The sequence below is a fragment of the Phaseolus vulgaris genome, chromosome 3 (genome assembly GCF_051622355.1).
Source record: "Phaseolus vulgaris cultivar YP4 chromosome 3, ASM5162235v1, whole genome shotgun sequence".
Taxonomy (NCBI): domain Eukaryota; kingdom Viridiplantae; phylum Streptophyta; class Magnoliopsida; order Fabales; family Fabaceae; genus Phaseolus; species Phaseolus vulgaris.
In genome coordinates, this window is record NC_143500.1 from 35,703,387 (window position 1) to 35,728,080 (window position 24,694).

A 24,694-nucleotide genomic window follows, 5' to 3' on the forward strand; every position below is an offset into this window, starting at 1 on the left:
CACTGGTAGTTTGGTTGGTGCTGTTGCAAGATCTGATAAGGATGATTTGGTTGGTGCTTGGTTGGTAGAATCAGATAGATTACTGAGTGCTTAGATGAGCAGGTTGCTGGAATTAAATCGGAAGAAGAAGGGTGCAAGCTTGGGGGTGTTTTAGGGGCCTCTAATCAAAGCAGATATCGTTATTGTGATAAAGAGAGATGATGCTTCTAGTAAGAGGCAATCTAGAGCAACAACTTGGCTCAAATGTGGTAGGAAACCAGTTTGGTGTGCTGTAGCTTTAATCATGGAGCTGCTGGTTTTTTGTTGGGCTAGGGGTTTGAAGGATAATGGAGTTGCTGGAGTCATAGGTAGCTAGGCAGCCACTACTTTCCTATGCTGCATAATCTGAGTTTTATGCATTTTACTCCTATTCTGCTCAGTATACAATCACCTATCCGTGTAAATCTATCATTTTCAGAACAAAAGCATACATGGTGTACCTTATTTCATTGTATATTGATACAACTCCAACAGTACCAAGAATACACATTCATCAGGAAAGCCAAGAGTAATTGGTCCACATGTTTCAGTCAAACCTGGATTAACCATTATGTCAATTTGTACTTTGTAAATGTTGTGTCATGTCATCTTAACAAAAATATTTTTAAATTGTCACTAGGTTTGTTACTTTCATTGAATTGAGTTTGTATAAACTCTTACTGCCCATGTGTCTACAGCTTTACCACCATAGGTCAGACCTATAAACATAACCACATGTAAGAGTACTGAGAACCTGTACTTCAACTAAAGCTTGCAACCTTGAAAAGTAAAAGCAACCTAAAATACACTCTGGTGCAGTGAAAACAGGACTGCCAAGTGATTCACGAAGGTCATCCTTATTATCCTGCAAAATGAAACTCTACATTAACTTCCAATATTTCCTTATCTTCTCTTCCAAATCATATTCTGATCGCTGGTATCAATAAAGATAGAAACTTCTCAGTTTTATATAATTACAAAGAATACACCATTCAATAAAATTATGAAACATAACTAGTTTTTAAAACTTTTAACAACTTCCACCACAACCAAAGTAGGAAAAAGGATATCCCAACACTTGCTTTATACAAAAATTATGCTTTCTAATAGAAAGATAATGTAGGCATGACTTTTTATTGGTTTATGGTGAACCTGTTTTAGGATTTATACTGATCATGTGATAGTGTAAAACTGTTATAGTTTATACATGAAACTCTTAAAGCTGTCTTTTTATCACTATGTATAGTTGCTAAATTTGATGATATTGTTGTTTATTCTTTTAATTTTTCAGGGTGGTGACTGAATTGTGGGAGCAGCAGCACAAGGGGCAGTGAATGCAACAGAGGCAGTGGAGGTTCTAGGATAACTCTTACGTGGAAGTAAAAGGTTGTTTTTGTAGTCATTAAAAGGTTAGATTTCGGTCACTTCAAATTTGTTTTGCTGCATTGATTTGTAATACTAGAAATTTACTATATTTCAGTTAAGGAAAAATAAATCAAACAAATTTCTACTACCTATTGACACTTAGTTTGTATCCTTTTCATATGGCAGAGCAGTTTTGCCAAAGTAGGAGTTAAGTTAGTTAGGTGTGTGTTACGCAAAATAGTACTCAACTTAGAAGAGTACGATTGACAACAATGTTTTTGTCACGTCTTGGCTACAATGTAACAAATGCATAGTCTCTTGTTGATGACTTATCAAAATTTGGATGAATAAATAAATAAGCATAAATATTAGCCAAATTTGGATGACTTATGAAAATCCATATATGGTTGAATTAGGCAGAGTTTGTAACACAAACTCTTAGATGTTTGCTTCTAACAAAGATGACATTTATTCCAATAAGTAATCTGCAAATACAATTTATAACAATATTTTCGGTCTTCCAAGGCTTGTCTTAAAAATTGGTTGACTTTTCATGAATTGCTTCATCAACAGAACATGGATCAATTTCCATCAAATCGTGGATGGATGTATGATAGGTGTCATAGAGGAAGAGGTGCTTTGAAAAAGTCTTTTATATTGCGAGTTGAAGAGTTTATAACCAAAGCTTGCCAACAAGAATGTTATCAGAATGATGGGGGAATACGATGTCCGTGTAGTAAGTGTGATTGTACAAGAATTTTGGAGGAAAGAGTTGTGAAGGTTCACCTCTACAAACATGGTTCCAAATTTAATTATTGGATTTGGACGGATCATGGTGAAGACATGGTACAAGGTGACTTGTATAATAACGATAATTGTATAACTTTGGGAATGGATGGTGCACATAACTAGGCAGAAGATGACCAATTTATGTGGATGGAAGAAATGGTGTATGATGCTCTTAGGCAACAAGAGTCAGTCCAGGCACCAAATGTAGATAACATGGAAGAGCCTCCCAACGAAGAAAGTCAAAGATTTTATAAGCTTTTGTTGGATGCGAATACGCCATTGTATGAAGGGGCATCAGAGTCCAAATTATCAATGTGTGTTAGACTATTAGCTTGCAAATCCAATTGGAATATTCCTGACCAATGCTTGGAGTTTATTTCAAAAATGCTTTTGGATGCAACACCCACCAAAACAAGTTTGCCTAAAAGTTATTATAGTGCAAAAAGGCTAGTGTCGAAGTTGGGATTACAGGCTAAGAGGATTGATTGTTGTGTGGATGGTTGCATGCTCTTCTATGATAACGAATACGATAAAAATGATGGAGCGTTGCTTGAATGCAAATTTTGTCATAAGCCAAGGTACCATCATCAGAACACCGGATCAAGTAACAAAAAATCAGTTCCTGTAAAGGCAATGTTCTATTTGCCAATAATTCCAAGGTTGCAAAGAATGTATGCTTCAACACAAACTGCGGGAGAAATGACATGGCACTATCATAACAAAAGCACTAATGGTATTTTGCGTCATCCATGTGATGGCGAGGCTTGGAAACACTTTGATAGAGTATATCCCGATTTTTCTATGGAGGTACGCAATGTGCGACTAGGTTTATGCTCTGATGGTTTTAATCCATATGTGCAAGCATCAAATGCACCCTATTCATGTTGGCCAATAATTGTGACTCCGTATAATCTACCTCCCGAAATGTGCATGTCTAAACCTTATATGTTTTTGAGTTGTCTCATACCGGGCCCATTCAATCCAAAGGCTGGTATTGATGTATTTTTATAGCCCTTGATAGACGACTTCAAGAAATTGTGGAGTGGTGTCCCAACATACGATATTTCAAGGAAAGAAAACTTCATGATGAGGGCAACGTTAATGTGGACGATTAATGATTTTCCTGCTTACGGTATGTTGTCTGGCTGGGGAACTCATGGTAAATTGGCATGCCCGCATTGCATGGAGCATTCAAAGGCATTTAGATTACATCATGGGGGCAAAAATTCTTGGTTTGACTCGCATCGTAGATTTTTACCGAATGATCACGCATTTAGGAGGAACAAGAATGCATTCAAGAAGGGGGAAGTTGACATGGATCCTCCACCACCTATGTTCACACCTACACAAGTTTGGAATAGAGTCAAGACTTATCCTAAAGTAACTGAAGGTGGTGGTGTGCAAAGAATACATGGTTACGGGGAGTGGCATAACTGGACAAAAAGAAGCATCTTTTGGGATCTTCCATACTGGAAAGACAATATATTAAGGCATAATCTTGATGTTATGCATATTGAAAAAAAAAATTGGATAACATCTTTAACACTGTCATGAATGTGAGTGGGAAGACAAAGGACAATGACAAAGCACGAATGGACTTAAGTTTGTATTGTAGGCGAAGAGACTTGGAACTGAAGTCACATCCTAATGGAAAAATGTTCAAGCCAAAAGCAAATTACACACTTGCAACCGAGGAAATTAAACATGTGTGTCAATGGTTAAAAGATCTTAGGATGCCTGATGGATATTCTTCGAACTTGGCTAGATGTGCTGATGTGAACAAGGGAAGGGTGTTTGGGATGAAAAGCCATGATTGTCATGTATTCATGGAATGCCTACTTCCCATAGCATTTAGTTCGTTACCAACTCATGTTCTAAATCCCATTATTGAAGTAAGTCATTTTTTCAAAGATTTGTGTTCTACAACACTAAAAGAGAATGACCTTACTAGGATGGAACAAAACATTCCAATAATTCTTTGTAAATTGGAAAGAATATTTCCCCCGGCATTTTTTGATTCTATGGAACATCTCCCTGTCCATCTAGCATATGAAGCCAAACTTGGTGGCCCTGTCCATTATAGGTGGATGTACCCATTTGAAAGGTAATAATAACAGTTATTACTCTTTATTTAATGTCAAGTATAATTATCAATCATAACATATTTCTTTGATTATAGATTCATGGGATATGCTAAACGATCTGTGAAGAATAAGGCTAGGGTAGAAGGATCTATTTGCGCATCTTATTTGCATCGTGAGACAACTCATTTTTGTTCACACTATTTCAACAACTTCATGTTAAGACCACAACATAGTAGAAATGAAGTGGACATTGAAAGTGAAAGGCTTCCATCAATCTTATCTATCTTTGACCAACCTGGACGTCATTTTGGAAGGGAGATCACTCGTTGGTTAACTGATGAAGAATTGAACTCAGCTCATGTTCATGTTTTGATCAACTGTAATGAAGTTAAATCATACCTTGAGTAAGCCTCGTGCACGATATACTTATGGTAAAAATTGTTATTCATTCATTAAGTTATCGCTAACCTAATGCATTGACACCTATATTTTGACAGCTCTTTCTTACATTCTAATGAAATTTCCGAATCACATGCTTCGGCTCGTATACATGCAGATTTCCCTTTGTGGTTTAGGATACAAGTATGTATCTACAAAATCTATAATTTAGTTTTTCTTGACTTCTTTAACCATTTCATAAAAAAATAATGACATTCATATATTTATAGGTTCATAAAGACCCTTTAACTGTGAAGAACCAACACCTAAGAGATTTATCACTTGGTCCTTTAAGGTGTGTAAAAGAATGGCACACATTCTTTGTGAATGGGTACAAATTCCACATTCATGCATGGAGCGAGGGAAAGAAAACAATAAATAGTGGGGTCCATGTAAAGGGTATTACAGAAGGAGGTGAGGATGATTTTTACGGTGTGATTCAACACATGTATGAGGTGGAGTACAATTCTTCGACCTCAGATAAGAAAGTTGTATTATTTTACTGTAATTGGTTTGATCCATCAACAAGAGGTACAAGAGTGGATTCCAAATATGGTATTGTGGATATTCGAATGGATAGAAGATATGTGCCATTTGATCCTTTTATCATTGCACATAATGTTCGACAAGTTTATTATGTACCATATCCAACATCACGCAGAGACAAACGTGGCTGGTGTGTTGCAATCAAAACAAAGCCCAGAGCTTGTATAGATTCTGATGATGTAGAAGTTGAAGTGCCATATCAAGTTGATGAAATGTCACATGTTAATGAAGTGATTGAAGTTGAACAAGTTTCAGGATTAAGCGATTTAGAGGCTGAGCTTGAAGAAGTGGACATAAACAATCTATCATCATTTGAGCATGAGATAGATGAAGAAACAAATGAATGGGAAGAGGACAATGAGGACGGAGAAAGTGAAGACGAATATGGAGATGACTTTGACATCTCTACCTCTGAATAGACTTAGGCAACCAGTGTTAACAAATAATATGTATTGTAGGAACTACTGTGTACTGTTGTTGTTAACATACTGTTTATTGCTCCAGTTAATTTGATGTCATACTCTTGGGTTATGTTTGCTGATGAAATTTTTACATGTTTATTTGAATTTTTTTATTAAACTATATTCAATATATTTTTTCTCAATTCATAAACTTATATTACCTTCATTATCATTTCATGCCATATATATAGATGTCATCAGGAGGTTCTGATCAACCATCACCGAGTAACAACAAAAGGGGAAAAAAACCTTATGTGATAAAATTGTTATCACGATTTAACAATCAAAATCCATCATCCAGTCAACCCAATACACCTATTCCTTCTTCAACTCATGGATCGACCCCACCAGTAGCAAATGCTACCCAATCCACCCCACCATGCATCAACACCATCTCCACGTGTTGGTTCTAATGCATCAACCCTAAACCCAGATATTACACCATCTCCATATACAAATCTAGGAGGGACGCATTCAAATTTTGCAGGCAATAACTTAGAGGACAAGGTCCTCTCAGCTGGTGATCGCCCTTTGATTCAGCCTATTGGGGGAGGGTAAGAATATAATAAATTTCAATTTATATGCATTACTATTATTCTTATACTTTTTTTTGGTATTTAGGTTTTATCCATCAAAAATTGCATCCAAGGCCATCACTGCCACCATTAAGCAACAATTTAGTGAGTCATGGCTGACATGGGGGGCAATTCCAAAGGCTGACCGAGATATATTTTTTCAATGTTTTAAGGTACTTGTTTTTTATTCCTTTAAAAAATGCTTATAATTTACAATTTGGATTGATGATTGTTGTTTTGCAGAGGAAGGTCACATGGAGGGTTGAAGATAAGGACAAAGTTAACAAAAATTTCCATACGAAGGCTTCTCACAGTCTTTCACAAATGTTTAAAGTGGCTCGCCAAGAAGGAAAACGACCAGAATGGATTGGGAATAATGTTTGGAACAACCTCTTGGAACAGTGGAACATGCCTCTGTATCGATCCAAATGCAATACAGCTAAAAAAATCGTTTGTCTGAAAAAGGTGGATGTCTGCACACCGGAGGATCCATTAGCGTGCATGAACACGCTATTCGTTTGGTATGACTTCCATATAAAATTTTGTACTAATTTATGATTAATTATTACCTCCTTAATTTATAAAATGTTTTCTTTATAGACACAGGAGCTTGGTCGCACGGTCCATGTTGATGAAGTGTTTCAACAAACACATATACGGAAGAGCACTGGAGATTTTGTAGATGATAGATCGAGACGGACACATGTTAGTTTTTTTATCAAAACTTTTTTAATTTTTTTTTTCATGTACATTAATTACTATGATAACAAATATTTTTCATTTTAATGGGAAGATTTTCAAAGTAGATTTTCTCGAGCAGTCTCTGAGTCACAATCTACGACTGTCTCAATAACTACTCCATTAGATGCTGCTGAGAAGGAAAGATTAATAAATAGTTGTTGGTTACAATCTACAGGTGGAAGGTACAAGGGACGAATATATGGGGTTGGACATGTCGATGATCACAAAGACTGTATTGATCGCTGCCTACAAGAAACACAAGCATCTTCTAGTAATAACAAAGCTGATGCAAGAGAAATTGTTGAACTTAAGCAGCAGATTCAAGACATGAATGCTCAATTTCAATCCTTCCAAAATTTTATGCTGCAATATCTACCACCTGAAGCAGTAGCAGCGGCACAAAATATTTTTCAACAGCCAAATATCCCGCAACCAACTCAACAAAATCAGATACAAGACAATGATGAAGTACAACATCATAGTAATCATAATGAACATGATAGTAATCATGAAGAACAACAAAAATTCACCTGGTCAAGATTATAATAATTATTAGCTTCTTTAAAACTTTTGTAATGATTTGAATTTTCTTTTATTAGATGCTTTTTTATGTTTTAATGAAAAATACATTTGGATATTTTGAACATTTAGAAATAGGATTGTATTTATGAACAGGTCTGAATGTTGATGGATATTGGATATTTTGAACATTCGGAAATATTTATGGGCAGTTCTGAATGTTTGATTGATATTGCTTTTGAATGAATTCTGAAAACTGGAATTGCTTCTGATAATGCAGGTTCTGAACAGATTTCTAGTGCCTTCAATTACACGAAATACTGACCCCTATTACATACGGATTTATCCGTATGTAATCTCCTCCCCTGTTACATACGGATTTATCCGTATGTAATCTCCTCCCCTGTTACATACGGATGAATCCGTATGTAATTACATACAGATTTATCCGTATGTAATTACATACGGATTTGAAATCCGTATGTAGCAGTTACCTACGACGGTTTTACATACGGATTTTCGTCCGTATGTAATCATGTTTTACATAGGGATTTCTTGCATTACATACGGATTTTGACCGTATGTATATGCAGTTTTTCTTGTAGTGTTATGGGGCCATGACATTAAGAAACTTTTGGATTTGTACATTCTTCCTAGCTTTATCTGCATGTCTTAAAATTCGTCTTGAATATTTGCTCAATAAATATCACTTGTATGTAACCTGATTATCAAAAAATGTGTGAAATTTGTTCACCTTTTCTAATTATAATATGAAATTTGTAGGTGATGATGCTTAAGAATTCGAAGAAAATGGGATTAAAGATCAGTGGAACCTAGTAGTAGCCTTTCACATCACAGCATGGGATTAGGAGAGATCAATCACAAAAAGTAACAAAACATATATCACCTTGTTTATGATGAAGCTAGAATTGATTACATTGCTTCCCTATGTGCAAACACAATTCCATATCACATGAAATATTATTAATTTTAGGCCTCTTACTTAAAAAATTTGAGTTATGGTTGTTGACATTTCAACTTCACTCCTTGATGTGAGTTGATTTTAGGATTGTTCATTTCATGGTGTGACACTTTACTTGGATTGAGATTTTAGGAATTTAAGAGTGAAGACCTTTGGAAAATCCCCACTGGACATTAACTTAACCAAGTGGTTAAGTAGATGTGAAGGTTCATTTCACAAAGGCAAAAGAAAAAGACAATTATAAGGTGAAAATGATGTTAGAAGGTGCGAAATTAAAGAACAAGGAAAAGAAACAAAAATAGAATTGCCGAATGGAAACAAGGAAAACCAAACAAGAACATGATACAAAGAGTAAAAATGAAATGACAATGGAAGAATAGATGAAGGAAGGAGAAAGCTTATGTGATGATTGTCCTCCAAGATAAGTGAAGATAGTCGCCACTTGAGAGCTCTCAATACTCACAAGATAAGACCTAAATGCTAAGAGGAATTCAAACCTCACTAACACCTCATACAATTTGTGCATACTAACTCTTATTCTATTGATTTCAACTTGTAAAATACACTAGATAGGCCTCCTATTTATAGGTGAATGAGCCTTGGAGAACAAGCTAAAGTGGTAGGATGGGAAAAGGGAAAAAATGGGCGGCCTTAGGATTTAACTAAGTCAAACCCGCATCCTAGGCTTGTCCTTTTAAAAACTAGGTCAAAATGTCTTCCAAAAGGGCTAGAAACAAGCTAAAATTCTACTCACACCCCCTATTATGCTAAAGGTACCTTATTCTAGCCTATATTTTCTATTTGGACCCCCAAAGTGAGCCCAAATTATTTACAACTTGTTTTATTCTTAAGAAGACCACCAGGAAGAACTTGAGATGCTCTGGTCTTTGTCCATTTCTTCCTCTAGTGAGGTCTTCACTTGAATGTTGAGATGACCTTTAATAGTGTGCATCATTGGTCATCTTCTTGTTGTCTTGGTTTGTATCACTCCTTGAATAAACCTTGAGTTATTCATTGTCTTGGAACAAACCAAGGCAAGTAGTTTATAAATTATGATATTAACTTGAAGCTAAACAAAGAGAAATTTCAAAGGAAATTCATCTTTGATTTTGTGAGTGAAAATTGAGAAACCCGGGATTTATAAAAACAAAGTGGTTAAAGAAGATGAAGAGAGTCATGTGATGTGGATAAATAGTTAAAGTCAAATTTTATTGACGTGGAACTCCATTTGTCACATGGCAAACTCATTAACATCGTTTGTTGGGGAGAATGTGTCGCATAACTTCATAAAATATAAGAGTGTAATAAGATTACACTTTCAATGAGTGACGAAACATAGTTCATCATAAATGTTTAAAGACGAAAAACATATTTAATCCAAAGATTTAATAGAAACTCAATTAAAAATATTTAAATTTATAAAAACCATACTTAAACTTTTATTATTTAATTAAACTTAACTAGTTTGATTATCTTATTTTATAAGCTTAAAATTATTTATAGGACTGTATATAATTGACCCTTTAATGTGAGTTACTCGTAACAATTTCACTCCTGATTACATGAAAGTATCAACCATTGGTAAATTGAATTTGTTCTATTAATTAATATTACATGAACAATTTTGACATATGTGGCGGCTTCTTTGAATTGTTTTGTTGGCGGTGTAAAGAGGAGTGGGCAATTTTGAGTGGGCCATGATCATGACTAAAATCTGAATTGGTGGCCCAATTTTGATTGATTGTTTTGTTTTCACACAGTTGACCTTTCTTACTGCAATGGTCACTCTTGCCATGTTTATATATATATATATATATATTGTGTAATTGGAATGAACACAGAAATTGATGGTATCCTTCCTAGGGTGAAGTTTTATTAGCTGAACTATTCAACAAGGACAAGCTTCAATATAATATTCTCCCATTCATTATATATATGTGCCTCTTTTCACACCACTGTGCTATGCATGCTATTATTATTGAATTGGTATGAAAGGGAGTTGGTGGAGGCTGATGAAAGGGATGACCAATGATTGGTGCACCAAGATCATTGCTTATACTTTCTTCCCTTCTTTTTCTCTCAAAATAAAAATTGCTGATTCGTATAGAATTATATAAAATAACTTGAGAAATCATGACCAAAAGTCAAATTTTATTTGTAAAAAAAAGAAGTGTTAATTAAATAGAGTTTGCTTAAGTGGCAAGGTATATGAATTCTAAAATCTTGGACAGTGGGAAATGGGGACCCGTTTGAATAATCCATTTATTTTATTAAATAAATTGACGTATTAGTAAGATGTTGGACTAGTATATATAATCGTATTCTACAGCCATGTTTGTACTTGTACAGGAATTCTTGTTCAACGTGGTCAAATTATTGTTTCCAAATTTCATGTACATAATACTAAATCACAAGTTTGTTTTATATAAAACTCAGTAATTTTTTGTACTTCAATCATTGAGTATGTATTATTTTAATTCATTATAACAAGAAGATTAATTTTGATCATGTACTGTACATCTCACTAATATATTTTCATATTTTTACTTTTTCGGCCAATTGTAGATTCTCATTCTCATATATTATATTTATCGTATATTTTAATTAGTTAACGGTGTAAAAAAATATATTTACATTCTAACAATGTACAAAGTTAAATTCATGATGAAGTGAATTAATTGAAAAATATTAATTCATTTAAAAATGCATTCTCAAGCAGACAAATCGTGGAAAGATTGTTGGAACTACTTTTCTATTAAAAAAAAGTATTTCTTTAACTAATGATTTAAGGATGTGTTGTATTAAATAAATTTTAAAGAATATTTGAATTAATTTTCAATTAAAATATTACAAATTTCACATCAACTAAAAATAAAGGTGCTTCAAATCTTATTTTATAAATTATTTTTATAATATAAGGTTAAATTTAAAATTTAAAATTCACTTTTTAATATAAAAAGTTATATTTGAGTATTAAAAGTATTTTTATCTGTTTCTTTTTTTATCTTTTTTATTTTATTTCTCTAACTTACTCCTTCATTTTCTAAGAACAGGTTCATCAGTGAGTTCAATAATATTAAACAAAAAAATTGAATTCATTGATAAATTAGAAGAAAAAAAAGATAAAAACAACGAGTGTCTTTTTATTGATGATAAAATTAAGTAACAATTTACTTAAATAAAAACAAAAAATATTTTAAAGAAATTTTTTTTAATAAAAACTGAATTAAAAATGTCTAATAATTTATAAGTGGATAAAATTTAATTAAGTGGAAGAAATTATACTGTGTACAGTTGAACTGAATTCATAATGGTGCCATTATGGCTTAAATTAATTGATTGTGGCTTATGGACCTTATTTGGGTCATATGTGACATAGTAATGTTTAATGGTTGGCAGTTGAAACTAAATATGCTTTTGTCAACTTGGTAATTATGAAACCTTTTCGTAGACAAATGCAATGTCCTCTTCCTTTCAAAATATTTTTTAAATAAGGCAAACACTAATCTCTATCTTTAAGAGCATGTTATTACTTCTTTGTCATACCTTATTTTTTTAGTCTCTCTTTTTTTATTTCAAAACAACTAACTTTTAAAATTTCAAAAATTCTTTTTTCTCTATTATATCTATATCTTATATTATTTGTAGTTTTATATATTTATAAAAAAAATAAACGATAAGACTTTTCCCAATTTTAAAAATATTACATGCGTTTCAGTTCACTCCAATCTAGTCTCTAACTCTCCAATGATTAGGCATTTGTTTAACAAATTAATAAAATATAAATCCTATTGTAATACTAATTAGTATTGACGGTAAAACAACAAAAATAATATTGACTAGAAAAAATAAAACATGTAATTTAAATGAAGATAATTCAGTTCCAAATTATAAAGCATTACGAATAATGTTTAATTAAAGTAAAAGTGACCTGTAAACTTTTAAATTCTTACTAAAAAATATATATACCTTTTTAATCTTTTACATGAAAATAAATAATTTATTCATTTAGATTCAAAATAGTTTAACTTGGTTCATTTTAATTAATAGTATTATAAACTTAAACTTTATTCTAAAAACATTCGTAGAACAAATTGTTTAAATAATAACTTTCTTTCATTAACGAGCGTGACTTATATTGAATGTAATTTTGTACGCAACTAGTTCAAGGGATAGTTTCTTTCACCAATGGGTGTGACTTGTTGAATTTGTATGTACATTTAGTTAATGCGAAAAAAAATATTATTAATTAATAAAAATCATGTAACTAACATGATTTTAAGACAGATCTTATAAAAATCCATAAATTTATCATAAATTTATAAAAGGTTGAATTAAACTTAAAATATATTTCTTCAAATATTATCAAAGTTATTTAAAATTTATTATGTAAGTAGTATTTATTAAGAAAATCATAACTATAAAATTTTATGAGAATACTTGTGCTAAAAAGTCACACTTATTTGATAGAAAAATAACTCAATCACAACAAATATTCTTTATGAACATTGACTCAACCTGAATTGGATTTGTGAAAACAGTGTGTTTGAATTCATTTGCGATCCCTTAAAAGACGCTATAAAGTTTCTCTAAAACCATGTTATTGCATCTTGTATTGCTTATGGTGCCATCATAAAGGCATCGCACTGTCTCTCAGTAATGATTTTTTTTAGATTTCAATATACTTGGATAATGTTAGGATTATGACTTAGCAAATTCCATGCATTTTCTCTCAATTTGTGAAGTGCAACCTACTTCTGTCTTGTCTTGTGGGTTGGTTCAAGAACCACCTCAACACTCAAAGACAAACACTCACAAAAAATTGGTGGAGGGCTTATTATTAAATATTGTGACATGCATACATCCCTTCGCCACACACGTCACGCACTAAACCCTCATGAAGTTTTTCCAAAAATTGTACTCAAATTTCCTATGCAATAAAATTATTTTATTAACATTCCTCTCAAGATTACAATGAGATCAACTATGGATCTCAAAAAATTATTGTATATTTATATGGTTTGGATTCTTGTGAAGCACGAAAACACCAATGTTTCACGTCATGATATCAATCGCAAATATAAAACAAAATCCTATCTAGCTGAGATTTAATATTCCAACTTTAAGCCCTAATCTCTAATTAGTGGTCTCACTTAAGGAATTGTTTTATCTTTGAGTTTCAGCCATCCAAAAGCTTATTCCTTGTCCGTACAACATATACGTACACATACAAAATGAATAAACAAAATGAGAAATAAATAATTTTGATTAATTTGAATAAATGTACAAGAGAAGAGACACCTGATTACTAACTACGTATCTATCTAAGCCGCCCCAGTTTGCTCTGTCTTCGATGTGGGGACCAAGGAATAATATATAATATGTATGTACTGTTTTTCATTCTAATCATAATTAGAAAGCTTTTGAGTTACGTATAGCAACAGCTGCTACATTATATTCCAATATTATATCTTTCATGAATTAATATATCAATTTCTACCCTCTGACTCTATATTATTCTTCTTTTCTTCATTCAGTTTTACTAGTTTCTCGCAGGAAGAACACATAGTCAGAGTCGCCATTTTGGATAGTTGAATGCATCCAACCTTAAGTGCACGTACTTCCTGCAATTCCTTCTTCAATCTTTTGTTCTCATCGCTTAGATTTTGACACTGTTTTTTCAACCACTCACGCTCCACTTCTGTCTGCTTCAGTTTGGTCCTGCACATATCATTATTAATTATGATATTTAAACATATAATAACATCTCTGAAATTTAATGCACGCCACAGGACGATATAGTCAACACAATTAATAATTTATTAAATAAACAAAACCAAGCCCTGGAAAAGAAAACGGAAAACTCTCCCTTTTCTTTCCTCTCTTTTTATCTCTACCCCCTAAAGATTGAGCTTTGAAGGAACCCAGATATTTAATGCAAAACAATTGATCAAGAATAAACAAAGGTATAACGTTAACGTACCTTGCTCTTCTGTTCTGAAACCAAACTTCAACTTGTCTTGTCTTTAACTTCAATTGATGAGCCAGTGCTTGTTTCTGAACCTGCATGTCCAACCAAAACCAACACATCATAAACTCTCTCACCTTGTGGTACAAAACAAAAAGAATTGACTCATAAACATATGGTACAATACAAATGATCATATGTACGAAACAAAATCATCACTAGTGTTACGTATGTGTGCCATACACAATAACCACTTGCGGCGTGCAATCTAATCCACACATCCAGAGATAAGTTTTTAGATATATAGAAAAAATTAGAAGGAGAAAAGGTGAATAGATACCGGATTAAGAGTGGTGTGCAGTTTGAAGCTGTTCTCAAGCATGGATGATTGGTCCTTGGAAAGCCTCAGTTTCTTTCTGCTTCGGTTGTTGTTGTTGCTGTTATCGTTATCAGAATCAGTACTCTCTACCTTATCGTGATTCAAGTTAATGGCTTCCCCTTTTGGACAAAGCTCAAACGCTAAGTCTAGGCACGCCACAGGCCTCTTCTCTTTCTGCTTACCCTTTATTGGGACATGCCCTCCCATTCCTAGTCCCAAACATAGCCCAGTGATGCATTCTTCAGCGTCTTCCATTTTCACAGAGAGAGAGAAGGAGAAAGAGAGAGAGAAGGAGTTGGAGAATTGTATGATGAAGTATATAGTCAAAAGGGAAAGTTGGGTTTATGAAAGAGGTGGATATAATACAGATTTTATTGTTGGGTTTGGTCTTGGTCATAGAAATTCAATTTCAATAAGTTATTATATGGCTACTTGGTTTCATTAGTAATATAAAATTGTGTGTGTAGAATAATTATGGTACTAATGACAACTCCTATATTAAATGTAACAATAAAAAAATGAAAAAGAGTAAAAGCATGGCTTAGGATTGTGACCCCTCTTAGGAAACCATAAGTTTTCCTAATGATATACTATTATTTGACAATTTTCTCTTTTTTCTTTGTGCGAATTCCAACCTTGTTCGAGTCAGCCATGTATCTTTCCCAGAACTTTCCTATGATTTGCGAGTCTTCACAGGTGGGTTCCAACACATTCATCGTACTTTACAAAACTTCTATACTGTATATTCAGAATAGTTTAACTAACTTAAATAATTCAACATCGAGTAAATAATCAGTACATTTTTCATTTCACTTAATAATTGCACAGTACCTATCGAAGTTGGATGATCCATATCGAGACAGTTAAAAATAAAAGTCTCAAAGTAAATAACAATATATGATAAATAAGATGTTTTTAATTTTATGATTATACCTATCAAATACAATTCTTTAATAAAATAATTCATCACAAATTATATAAATAAATACATCAGATAAAATAAATATATGTAATTAATACAACGCATATTATACATCAAATATCAAATTTTTATTTGAGTATGGAAGTACCTTTTATAAAATTCTTCCGATTAAAAGTTGAAAATTGAGATTTAGAAAGAAAGAATGAAGAAAGAATTGTTTAACTAACAATGATGATAACATTGAAACAAATGATATTCAAATATAGTGCGTGGGTTCAAAAAAAAAGTATAATCCTACCAACCAATGTAAAATAATATTTCCATAATAGTGTAAGAGGCTTCTATAGTGAAAACACGTAACTAACAAAATTAAACCCAAATAAACTAAGAACAAGCTGTGTAACTAATAAATCACCAGAACGAACATTCATATTCGGACTATTCATTAGTCTTCGAGGGGCATTTTAGTAAAATGATTGGCATTAATTTGGAGTTAATGGTGTGGCTACTGAAAATTTGACACAAACTCAAACTAAAGAAATTACTACACACATTTCTGAAACATATAATGCACGTTTTAAAAAGATCTTTACTATTCATTTAAGTTTATGGCCTAAGTTTTTGGTTTGAAATTAAAATTTACTTCCCTATTTTCTTTAATATTAGGTATTTCTATTAATTTTATTGAGTTTATTAAAATTTTAATTATTTTTTTTAATTCATTATTTATTATTTAAAAAATATACATGTTCATAAAATTTAATAGCACTACAAGAAAATCATTAAATAACAACCAAACTTAAAGACAAAAAATAATTAGTCATTATATTAACTAAATTAGATATTAATTTAAAGACAAAAAAAATATTAGTATCTATAGTGGTTTCTATTATTAATAAGAATTTATAAAATAGTTTCAAAATAAGTATCTAAATTCCCTAACTAGATTTTAATTACTTTTAGATTCTAAATTCGTCTCTAAAAGATAATAGAAACTAATTTAGAATATAAAGTAGTAAGTAGCTAAAATCTTTGTAGTTAAAGGTTAGATACCAATTTAGAAAATACTTTATAAATTTTTATTAATAATAAAAATTACTTTAGACACTAATAATTATTTTAATTTATAAGATGTTCTCTAATTTAGTCAAATAGTAATTAATTATTTTGGTCTTTAAAATTAGTTTATATTTAATAATTTTGTTTTAGTGTTGTGACTACTTTCGGTTGAACAATTACTTCATCCCTTCGATCACGCTTTCTTACCTCTTCCTCTTTTAACGTTTGGACTTCAGTTATTGGTCAGGATACACCTGCAAAAGGTTATCCAACACTCAAGTGAGTATTCAATATTTGAGTAATGTTGTAATAATGATATACCTTTATTTTTTCAATTGTGTCTATTTATATGGTTGTGACAAGTCAAGTTATTTTTGGGTCGTGATTAGTATGCATATCATAATTAAGAGCGTATTACCTAAATTTTCATATTATTTAGCATGTGTTAATTATATTTTTTATCTTAACGCATTTCGCAGATGTCAATCTATCGACATTAGATTGACATCCAATATCAAGGTTTTGGAATTATCTGACTCCAACTACGTTTTTAATATTTTATAAGAATAGTCATCCATTTGTTCTAACCTATACCTCATGAGACATTAGTTAATATTCTTCCTTTATTATCTCTTATAAATCTATAGTTGTTTTTTACCATCTAGTTTAATTTCAAAATTATAGTGGTTTTCGGAATGTAAGATATAATATTATATGATGATTTGGTTGGCTAAAAAAATTAATTATCTCAACTAGTTTAACTTATAATTGAATTTGGTAGTTTGATTATGTTTGATTATATGTTGTATTGAGTTGTTTTTCAATTCTTTCTTTCTATTATATGGAGTGCAAGTATCTTTTAGGTAAGAGAATTTTTTTTGTAGTATTATTGTGCTTTGAATTTATTTAAAAAGTGAATAACTATTGAAATAATATATTTTCAAGCTTAGGTTGAATTTGGAAAAAAGATTAGGTTTCAACGATAAATTTGAACATTGTATGGTCTTACGAATTTTTATATTTACTAATGTTACTGACCCGTGCATAGTACGGAAAAGAAATACTAAACCCTAAAAGAAATACAGGTATAATTATTTATGAAATACTATTATTATATTAATAATTTTTTATACTATTTTTTGACTGTTTTTTTTATGTTATTTTTTGGGCTTTTTTTTATCAAAGTTCTTTACTTTTATCATTTATGTCAATTCTTTTCATCTCTTTATCGGTTTGTTTCTTCCATTGTTCTTCATATTGTTGCTTCTGTGTTTGTTACGTTTTTTGCAACATAAAAATGATTTCTTTTTTTATTTTCTTATAAATTATTGATTGCTTTTGATGTTTCTATTGATATAAAAAAATTACTTAAGATTTAAACTATATTATAAAAGGAAAATAAAAATTTAGTGTTGTAAGTGAAATCTGAAAAATAAATAAAAGTGAAATCAAAAAACAGTTATTTTATGTATATGACATTACATGGGCAGAACAAATACCAGAAAACCATAAATAAAGAGTGTAATAAATAAACATAATAAATTAAAAATAGAAAACATTCGAATTAAATTAATAAATAAATTACACATTACAATTTCTATTTACAACAATAATAAAAAAAACTTCATGTCTTCAGCTCAGCAAAATCCTGTTGTAAGTGAAATATGAAAAACAACTTTAATATCATATAACACTTATTTTATGTATATTACCTGGGCAGAACAAATATTGTAAAGAAAACCATAAATAAAACAATATATTAAACATAAACATAACAGTAAAAATAAATATCCAGAGTCCTAAATATAAACATAAAAATAAAAAATAAAAAACATTTGAATCCAAAAACATAAAAATAAAAGTAAACATCCAAAGTTATAACCCTAATTTAACAAAAACATAAATTGTTCAAGTTTCCCGCACATGGAAACAATTAGCCTTGTTGGCTTTTATAATAACAACACATAATTAAAAGAACTCTGGTGTGCGATGAGGGCTTGTTAGAACACTCAAATATTATTTTATCGCCTTCCCGAAAAGAATGTACTTGACAGAAGTTCTTCCTGTCACGCCTAATCTTCACACTTTTTGCGGGTAAAGGTTTCCATGAAACCTTGCATTGAACATCTTTTATAAGTCCATGAAGAACAATTTTTTTGAATTTGTCTCTACAAATGTATTTGGCAAAATCCTCAGGTAGATACTTCAAGAAAATAAAACAATGTGTAAACAACTTAATATACAAAATAAGGATTGAAATATTAAATAAGACAAAAGTAAAATGCCACCAGATAACTTGATTAAGTCTGACAAAGAGATAACGTTACAGAGAAATGTTGAAAAGGACCATTGGTAAGTGGTTCACGACGTTCAGCTTCAGCAAAATGGCCAGATACCATTATTTGAGAAGCTTCTTCCATGTAAACATTAATATGAAAGCAGTTATCACCGTATCGGAAATATACGCGGTGTTCTCCTTTAAGGTCATAAAAATGACGTAAGTTCCCCATGCATAGGTTATTTCAGGATTCAACAAATCCATGTTGTACATTACAACATGTTGTACTATTTTAGGATTCTGGAAATAGTTGTTAGACTTTTGGGATAGATTCTTCAACTTTATACACTATTGCGGCAAACATTCTTCAATCTGCACTGTTCACCTCAAGTCTAAGCCATATTAAACCATATCTATCTTCTGTCTTTTATACATTATACAACCCACTTTTAATTTGGCAGCCCAATTTAAACACCATTCGGGCACTTGGTTGACTTCATGCAACACATTACAATAAAGTTGTGTCATACACCTGTGCCATACAAAAGGGACTTGCCAAGGCACAACTTTTTCTCTAGCTCATAGAACTTCATAGTTGTGTTATATACAAAAGGAAACCTGCACATATATGAATTGTTGCAATAGCTTTATGAACTTTATACAATATTGCATTATAAAATATGCAAAGAGTGATCATAAAATTTTCAAAATGGACTTTTCAATTCTAAGAAAAATTGGAACACCATTCGGGCTAACATGTTCAATAAAGATTGTTCTCATTCTGATTATTTTACAGTCCATTATAAGGTTTTTTGACCAGAATAGGGTTATTTTTTTTGGTTTTTACCAAAATGGGATCGTTTAAAAAAATTACAAATTTAGGCAAGTCGTGCCAATTCGGCACGACTTCATATGCAGAAGTCGTCCCAATTAGGCACGACTTCTGCCATGTCATACTAAAGTCGTGCCAACTTGGCACGACTTCTGCCCTGTCATACTGAAGTCGTGCCAACTTGGCACAATTTCTACCCTGTCATATTGAAGTCGTGCCAACTTGGAACGACTTTTGCCCTGTCATACTGAAGTCGTGCCAACTTGACACGACTTCTGCCACGTCATAATTTTTATTTTTTTTTAATTTTATTGTTTATATATTGGGTAGTAAGTTATGTAATGTTAAAAATTAATTTGATACATAATTTTCTAAGAGTGTTAGTTTTAAGGAACAAAAAATTGGATAATTTTGTATGGATCATGTTTGAATTGAATGAATAAATACATAGATAAAGAAAATAAGTGTTATGAATGAATAAATACATAGATAAAGAAAATGAGGAAATTAATAATCAAACTTGAATTGAATTTTATTATTAAGCTCGTCTGTGCAGACAATTATGACGTGGCAGAAGTCATGCCAAGTTGGCACGACTTCTGTATGACGGGGCAGAAGTCGTGCCAAGTTGGCACGACTTCAGTATGACATGGCAGAAGTCGTGCCTAATTGCGACGACTTCTGCATATGAAGTCGTACCGAATTGGCACGACTTGCCTAAATTTGTAATTTTTTTTAAACGGACCCCATTTTGGTAAAAACCAAAAAAAATAACCCCATCATGGTCAAAAAAACCCATTATAAATTAAGTATAAATGCAGTTCAAATATAAGCCTTTTTTTGTGATAGTGTCCACATTCAACTTTCCACTTGGCAACCCAATTTAAACACAGTTCGGGTAAGGCAAAGGTAGATACTTTTTTGTACATCAGTGCATTATAAAATACGCCTAAACAATCACTCATTATTGAATTTGTACCGTTGGGGAAAGCCCAAGCCAGACCTTTTACTCTACCACCCAAAACTTCATCCAAAAAATCAGGTTACATTATAAAGATGTGCAAACATTGATCAATGTGCACTGCTCTCATAAAGCATAAACAATGTTATAAATACAACCAAAATGCAATCAGTTTCTTTTTTTTTTTTGTATTTGTAGTTCTGACAACGAGTTCACTTGATGGGCAACATCAATTTGTCTTATATTTTGTGTTTATATAAGCTCATATTGTACATTCACTTTCCATTACTCAAAAAAATTGGAACACCATTCGGGATCTGAACTTTGAATTGGAAGACTAGATTGACTTCTGTAAATACATCTTACCTACAACACCCTATGATATAGATTTTTGGATGCAATACAACTATAAAACAATTTTTTATACATTAAAATAATCAAAAGATAATTAAATAATTTATACATTAAAGTATTCAAAAAATATGCATTACATTAATTTTGAAATCAATAAAATTTATAACGTTTCTATATATATTATGATGTCCTACTTAAGGTAATAATTTATACGTTAAAGTATTCTAAAAATATACACTATATTAATTTTAATTTGTAACAGTTAAGTCCTAAAAATACTTTTAAATTATTATGTATATTATATTAATTTTAATTTATAACCGTAAGTCCTTAAAATGCTTTTAAATTAATTTGCACTCGATTTGTCCATGCAAAAGAATAATTATTATATTATTTTATTGTAAACTTTAAATTATAATTCCATATTTCATATTATTATAATTATAATTTCTCTTCATGTATTTTAAAAATATACATTATATTAGTTTACAATATTAATTTACAATATACATTATATCTACATGAAACGAAACTTGTAAAATAGAATAAATTAAAATCAATTTGCCATATTAAAAGAAACAGAACATTGTCCTTGGTAAAAATATATTTACCAAATTACATTTAGAAAAAAAATCTTATAGACTTCTTACAACACTAACAAGACGTTAATATCAGTTGGAGTTTCCCCACTCTTAGTCTCAAAGATCAAGTTGTCATCTTCATAAAGTGAATGCATCTGATAAAACTCTCTCCATCCACACCCGAATTTAACTGAAGGCTTCGGAGGTGCCCTTATGAGAATTTTGCACTTTACATAAGTCTTATGTCCATGAAGGACGGTATACTTTAACCTCCTTTCTCAAATGTAATTCGCAAAAGCAACCGGAAGATCCTGCAAAGAAACACCTGCATATAAATTATTAATAAAGTAATATAAAGTTAAGGAAAAAAAAGAAAGAAATTATGCAATAAAAAATTACCATGTGACTTGAATTGCATTGATAGTGGGTTAATATAACAGTGAAATGAACATAGGGACCATCAAAGAGTGGGGCACGATTCTGGATCTGATCATAAAATTTGTTTACACATGCAGATGTTGATCTACCCTTAAACAAAGTAATCTTAAAATAATTATTTCTTACGTAATCAAAATAAACAATGTGATCACCGGGAAGCCCATAATGTTCCCGAATTTCAGACCATCCTCTAGTCAACTCAAGCATATATAAATCCATATTTTACTTAACAATGAATCTATTGTCATCGTCATCAACCAAAAACCAATTCAGACTGAGTTCATTGCCAAACTGGATGGGAAAAGCTCGATCAACTAAACCATGATCATTTACCAAAGAAAATACATGTTAGATTTTTTTAATCGTAATCTAAAATATAAAATAATCAAATAATAATAAAACATAGCATACCTCGTTTAAGATGTTCATTGTGTGGAACTTTCCCTTAGAATCCATTGTGAAGATATCATCCAAATTCGGGAAATTTTCTATTTTTGATACTATAACCGAGACAATAGAATCATAAATCTATATCTATCTATATCATTATCAAAACCCTAAAACCACAAATGAAAAAACCAATAACAAAAACCACAGAACAAAAATTTGTGGACAAAACAGATGAAGGGAAAACACTAGAGCAGAAAAACCACAAATCAAAAAACCAATAAAAAATGAGAAATAATATTAACATGCACAGAATCAAAAATATGATAAGAAGTGCACATAAATATCATAAAATAGATTAAATGAAAAAAAAAACTTGAAACTGTGATTAAGGGAAAACACGACAGAATAACAACAAATCAAAAAACCAATAAAAATAAGAAATAATATTAACATGCACAGAACCATAAATATGATAAGTGCAAATAAATATCAGAAAATAGATTAAATGAAAAAAAATAAAAACTTGAAACTGTGAACAGAAAACAGAAGAAGGGAAAACACTACAGAAAAAACACAAATCATAAAATCAATAAAAAATGAGAAATAATATTAACATGCATATCATAAAATAGATTAAATGAAAAAAAAAACTTGAAACTATAAACAGAAACAAATGAAGGGAAAACACAACAGAAAAACCACAAATCAAAAAACCAATAAAAAATGAGAAATAATATTAACATGTACAGAACCAAAAATATGATAATAAGTGCACACAAATATAATAAAATATATTAAATGAAACCACAAATAAAAAACCAATAAAAAATGAGAAATAATATTAACATGCACATAACCAAAAATATGATAAGAAGTTGACACAAATATCATAAAATAGATTAAACGAAAAAAAATAAAAACTTGAAACTGTGAACAAAATTATAATATTAATAATAATAATTATTATTATTATTATTATTATAATTATAATAATAAAAACCTAAACACAATTATGTTTTCAAACCTTTCAAACTTGCATCAAAAGTGCAATAGGGGAAGCCCATTTTATACAACAAATAATCACATTGCAACATATGAACAAAATGAAAACGAAAACGAAAATGAGATTCACAGAGCACAAAAGAAAACGGTAATATCAAATGCAGTGCTGTGAAAAAATTAAATGCAGAAGAAAACGAAAGCTTTCAAAGCTTGCAAACAGAGAACCCAAAACCAAAAACCATTATTTTTGCAGAAGAGGAAAACATTGAGCCAGTTCATAAATTTTGTCATCGTATAGGGTTTGCAAAAATTAAATGAAGAAGAAAACGAAAGCTAACCATTTCCAAAGCCAAAACAAAACAAAAACGTAGTTGAAAACTAAAAAATCAAATATAGCGCTACGAAACCCAGCAAACAACAAAGAAGAAAACGAAAAACCAAAAAAAATTGAAGAAAACATAAGGGGACATCAAAGATTGCAAACAGAGAACATAAAACCAAAAACCCTAATTTTTGCAAACCCTATAGAGAGGAGAGAACCGTGAGGGTTTCGGAGGGAGAAAGGTATGAGGGTTTGAGAGAGAGGGTCAAACGGAGTGAGAGATTATAAATTCAAATTCAAAAACCATTACCTGAAATGGTGCTTTGTGATTGTTCTGCAATTGGTTCTGGAAAAGCATTTGCACAGCCATACACGATTTTGGAAAAGTCATTGCTAGCCACACAGAACACACATTTAGAAACCCTAATTTTTCCTCCACCTATGCACATTGGGTCTGTTCACTCATTGGCCAGCAGAAGCATGGGCTCGTTTTCTTCTCAGCTAAAGCCTAACAATGTGCCACGTGTAAAACATTCTTCTTATGGTAAATTTGTTTTTTTGTTTTTTTTTCCAAAAAATTTGTGAGAGCGACACGTGTAGAAAATTGCTTGTTTGTGCTCCCTCAATTGTTATATATATAAAGCATCATTACCCTTAATCCTGGAATTGTAATTTTTGGAAATCTAAAAC

At 31.2% G+C, this 24,694-nt stretch overlaps 2 protein-coding genes and 1 pseudogene across 2 annotated transcripts; 2 read left to right on the plus strand and 1 right to left on the minus strand.

The window, feature by feature from the left end:
• Positions 1–1,959: 1,959 nt before the first annotated feature.
• LOC150028818 (uncharacterized) lies at positions 1,960–5,659 on the plus strand. The gene is made up of 4 exons (XM_090300400.1): positions 1,960–4,276; positions 4,352–4,660; positions 4,754–4,838; positions 4,925–5,659. The coding sequence occupies exons 1-4, from the start codon at positions 3,723–3,725 to the stop codon at positions 5,657–5,659; spliced, it is 1,683 nt and encodes a 560-aa protein (XP_090156526.1). The 5' UTR covers positions 1,960–3,722.
• Positions 5,660–6,058: 399 nt separating this feature from the next.
• LOC150028819 (uncharacterized) lies at positions 6,059–7,860 on the plus strand (annotated as a pseudogene).
• Positions 7,861–13,757: 5,897 nt separating this feature from the next.
• Positions 13,758–15,260, minus strand: LOC137807297 (homeobox-leucine zipper protein HAT22). Its single transcript, XM_068607884.2, has 3 exons — positions 14,827–15,260; positions 14,502–14,581; positions 13,758–14,239 (listed from the first exon to the last, which is right to left on the minus strand). Exons 1-3 carry the CDS (start codon positions 15,118–15,120, stop codon positions 14,008–14,010), a joined length of 606 nt encoding a protein of 201 aa, XP_068463985.2. The 5' UTR covers positions 15,121–15,260; the 3' UTR covers positions 13,758–14,007.
• Between the last annotated feature and the right edge of the window lie 9,434 nt (positions 15,261–24,694).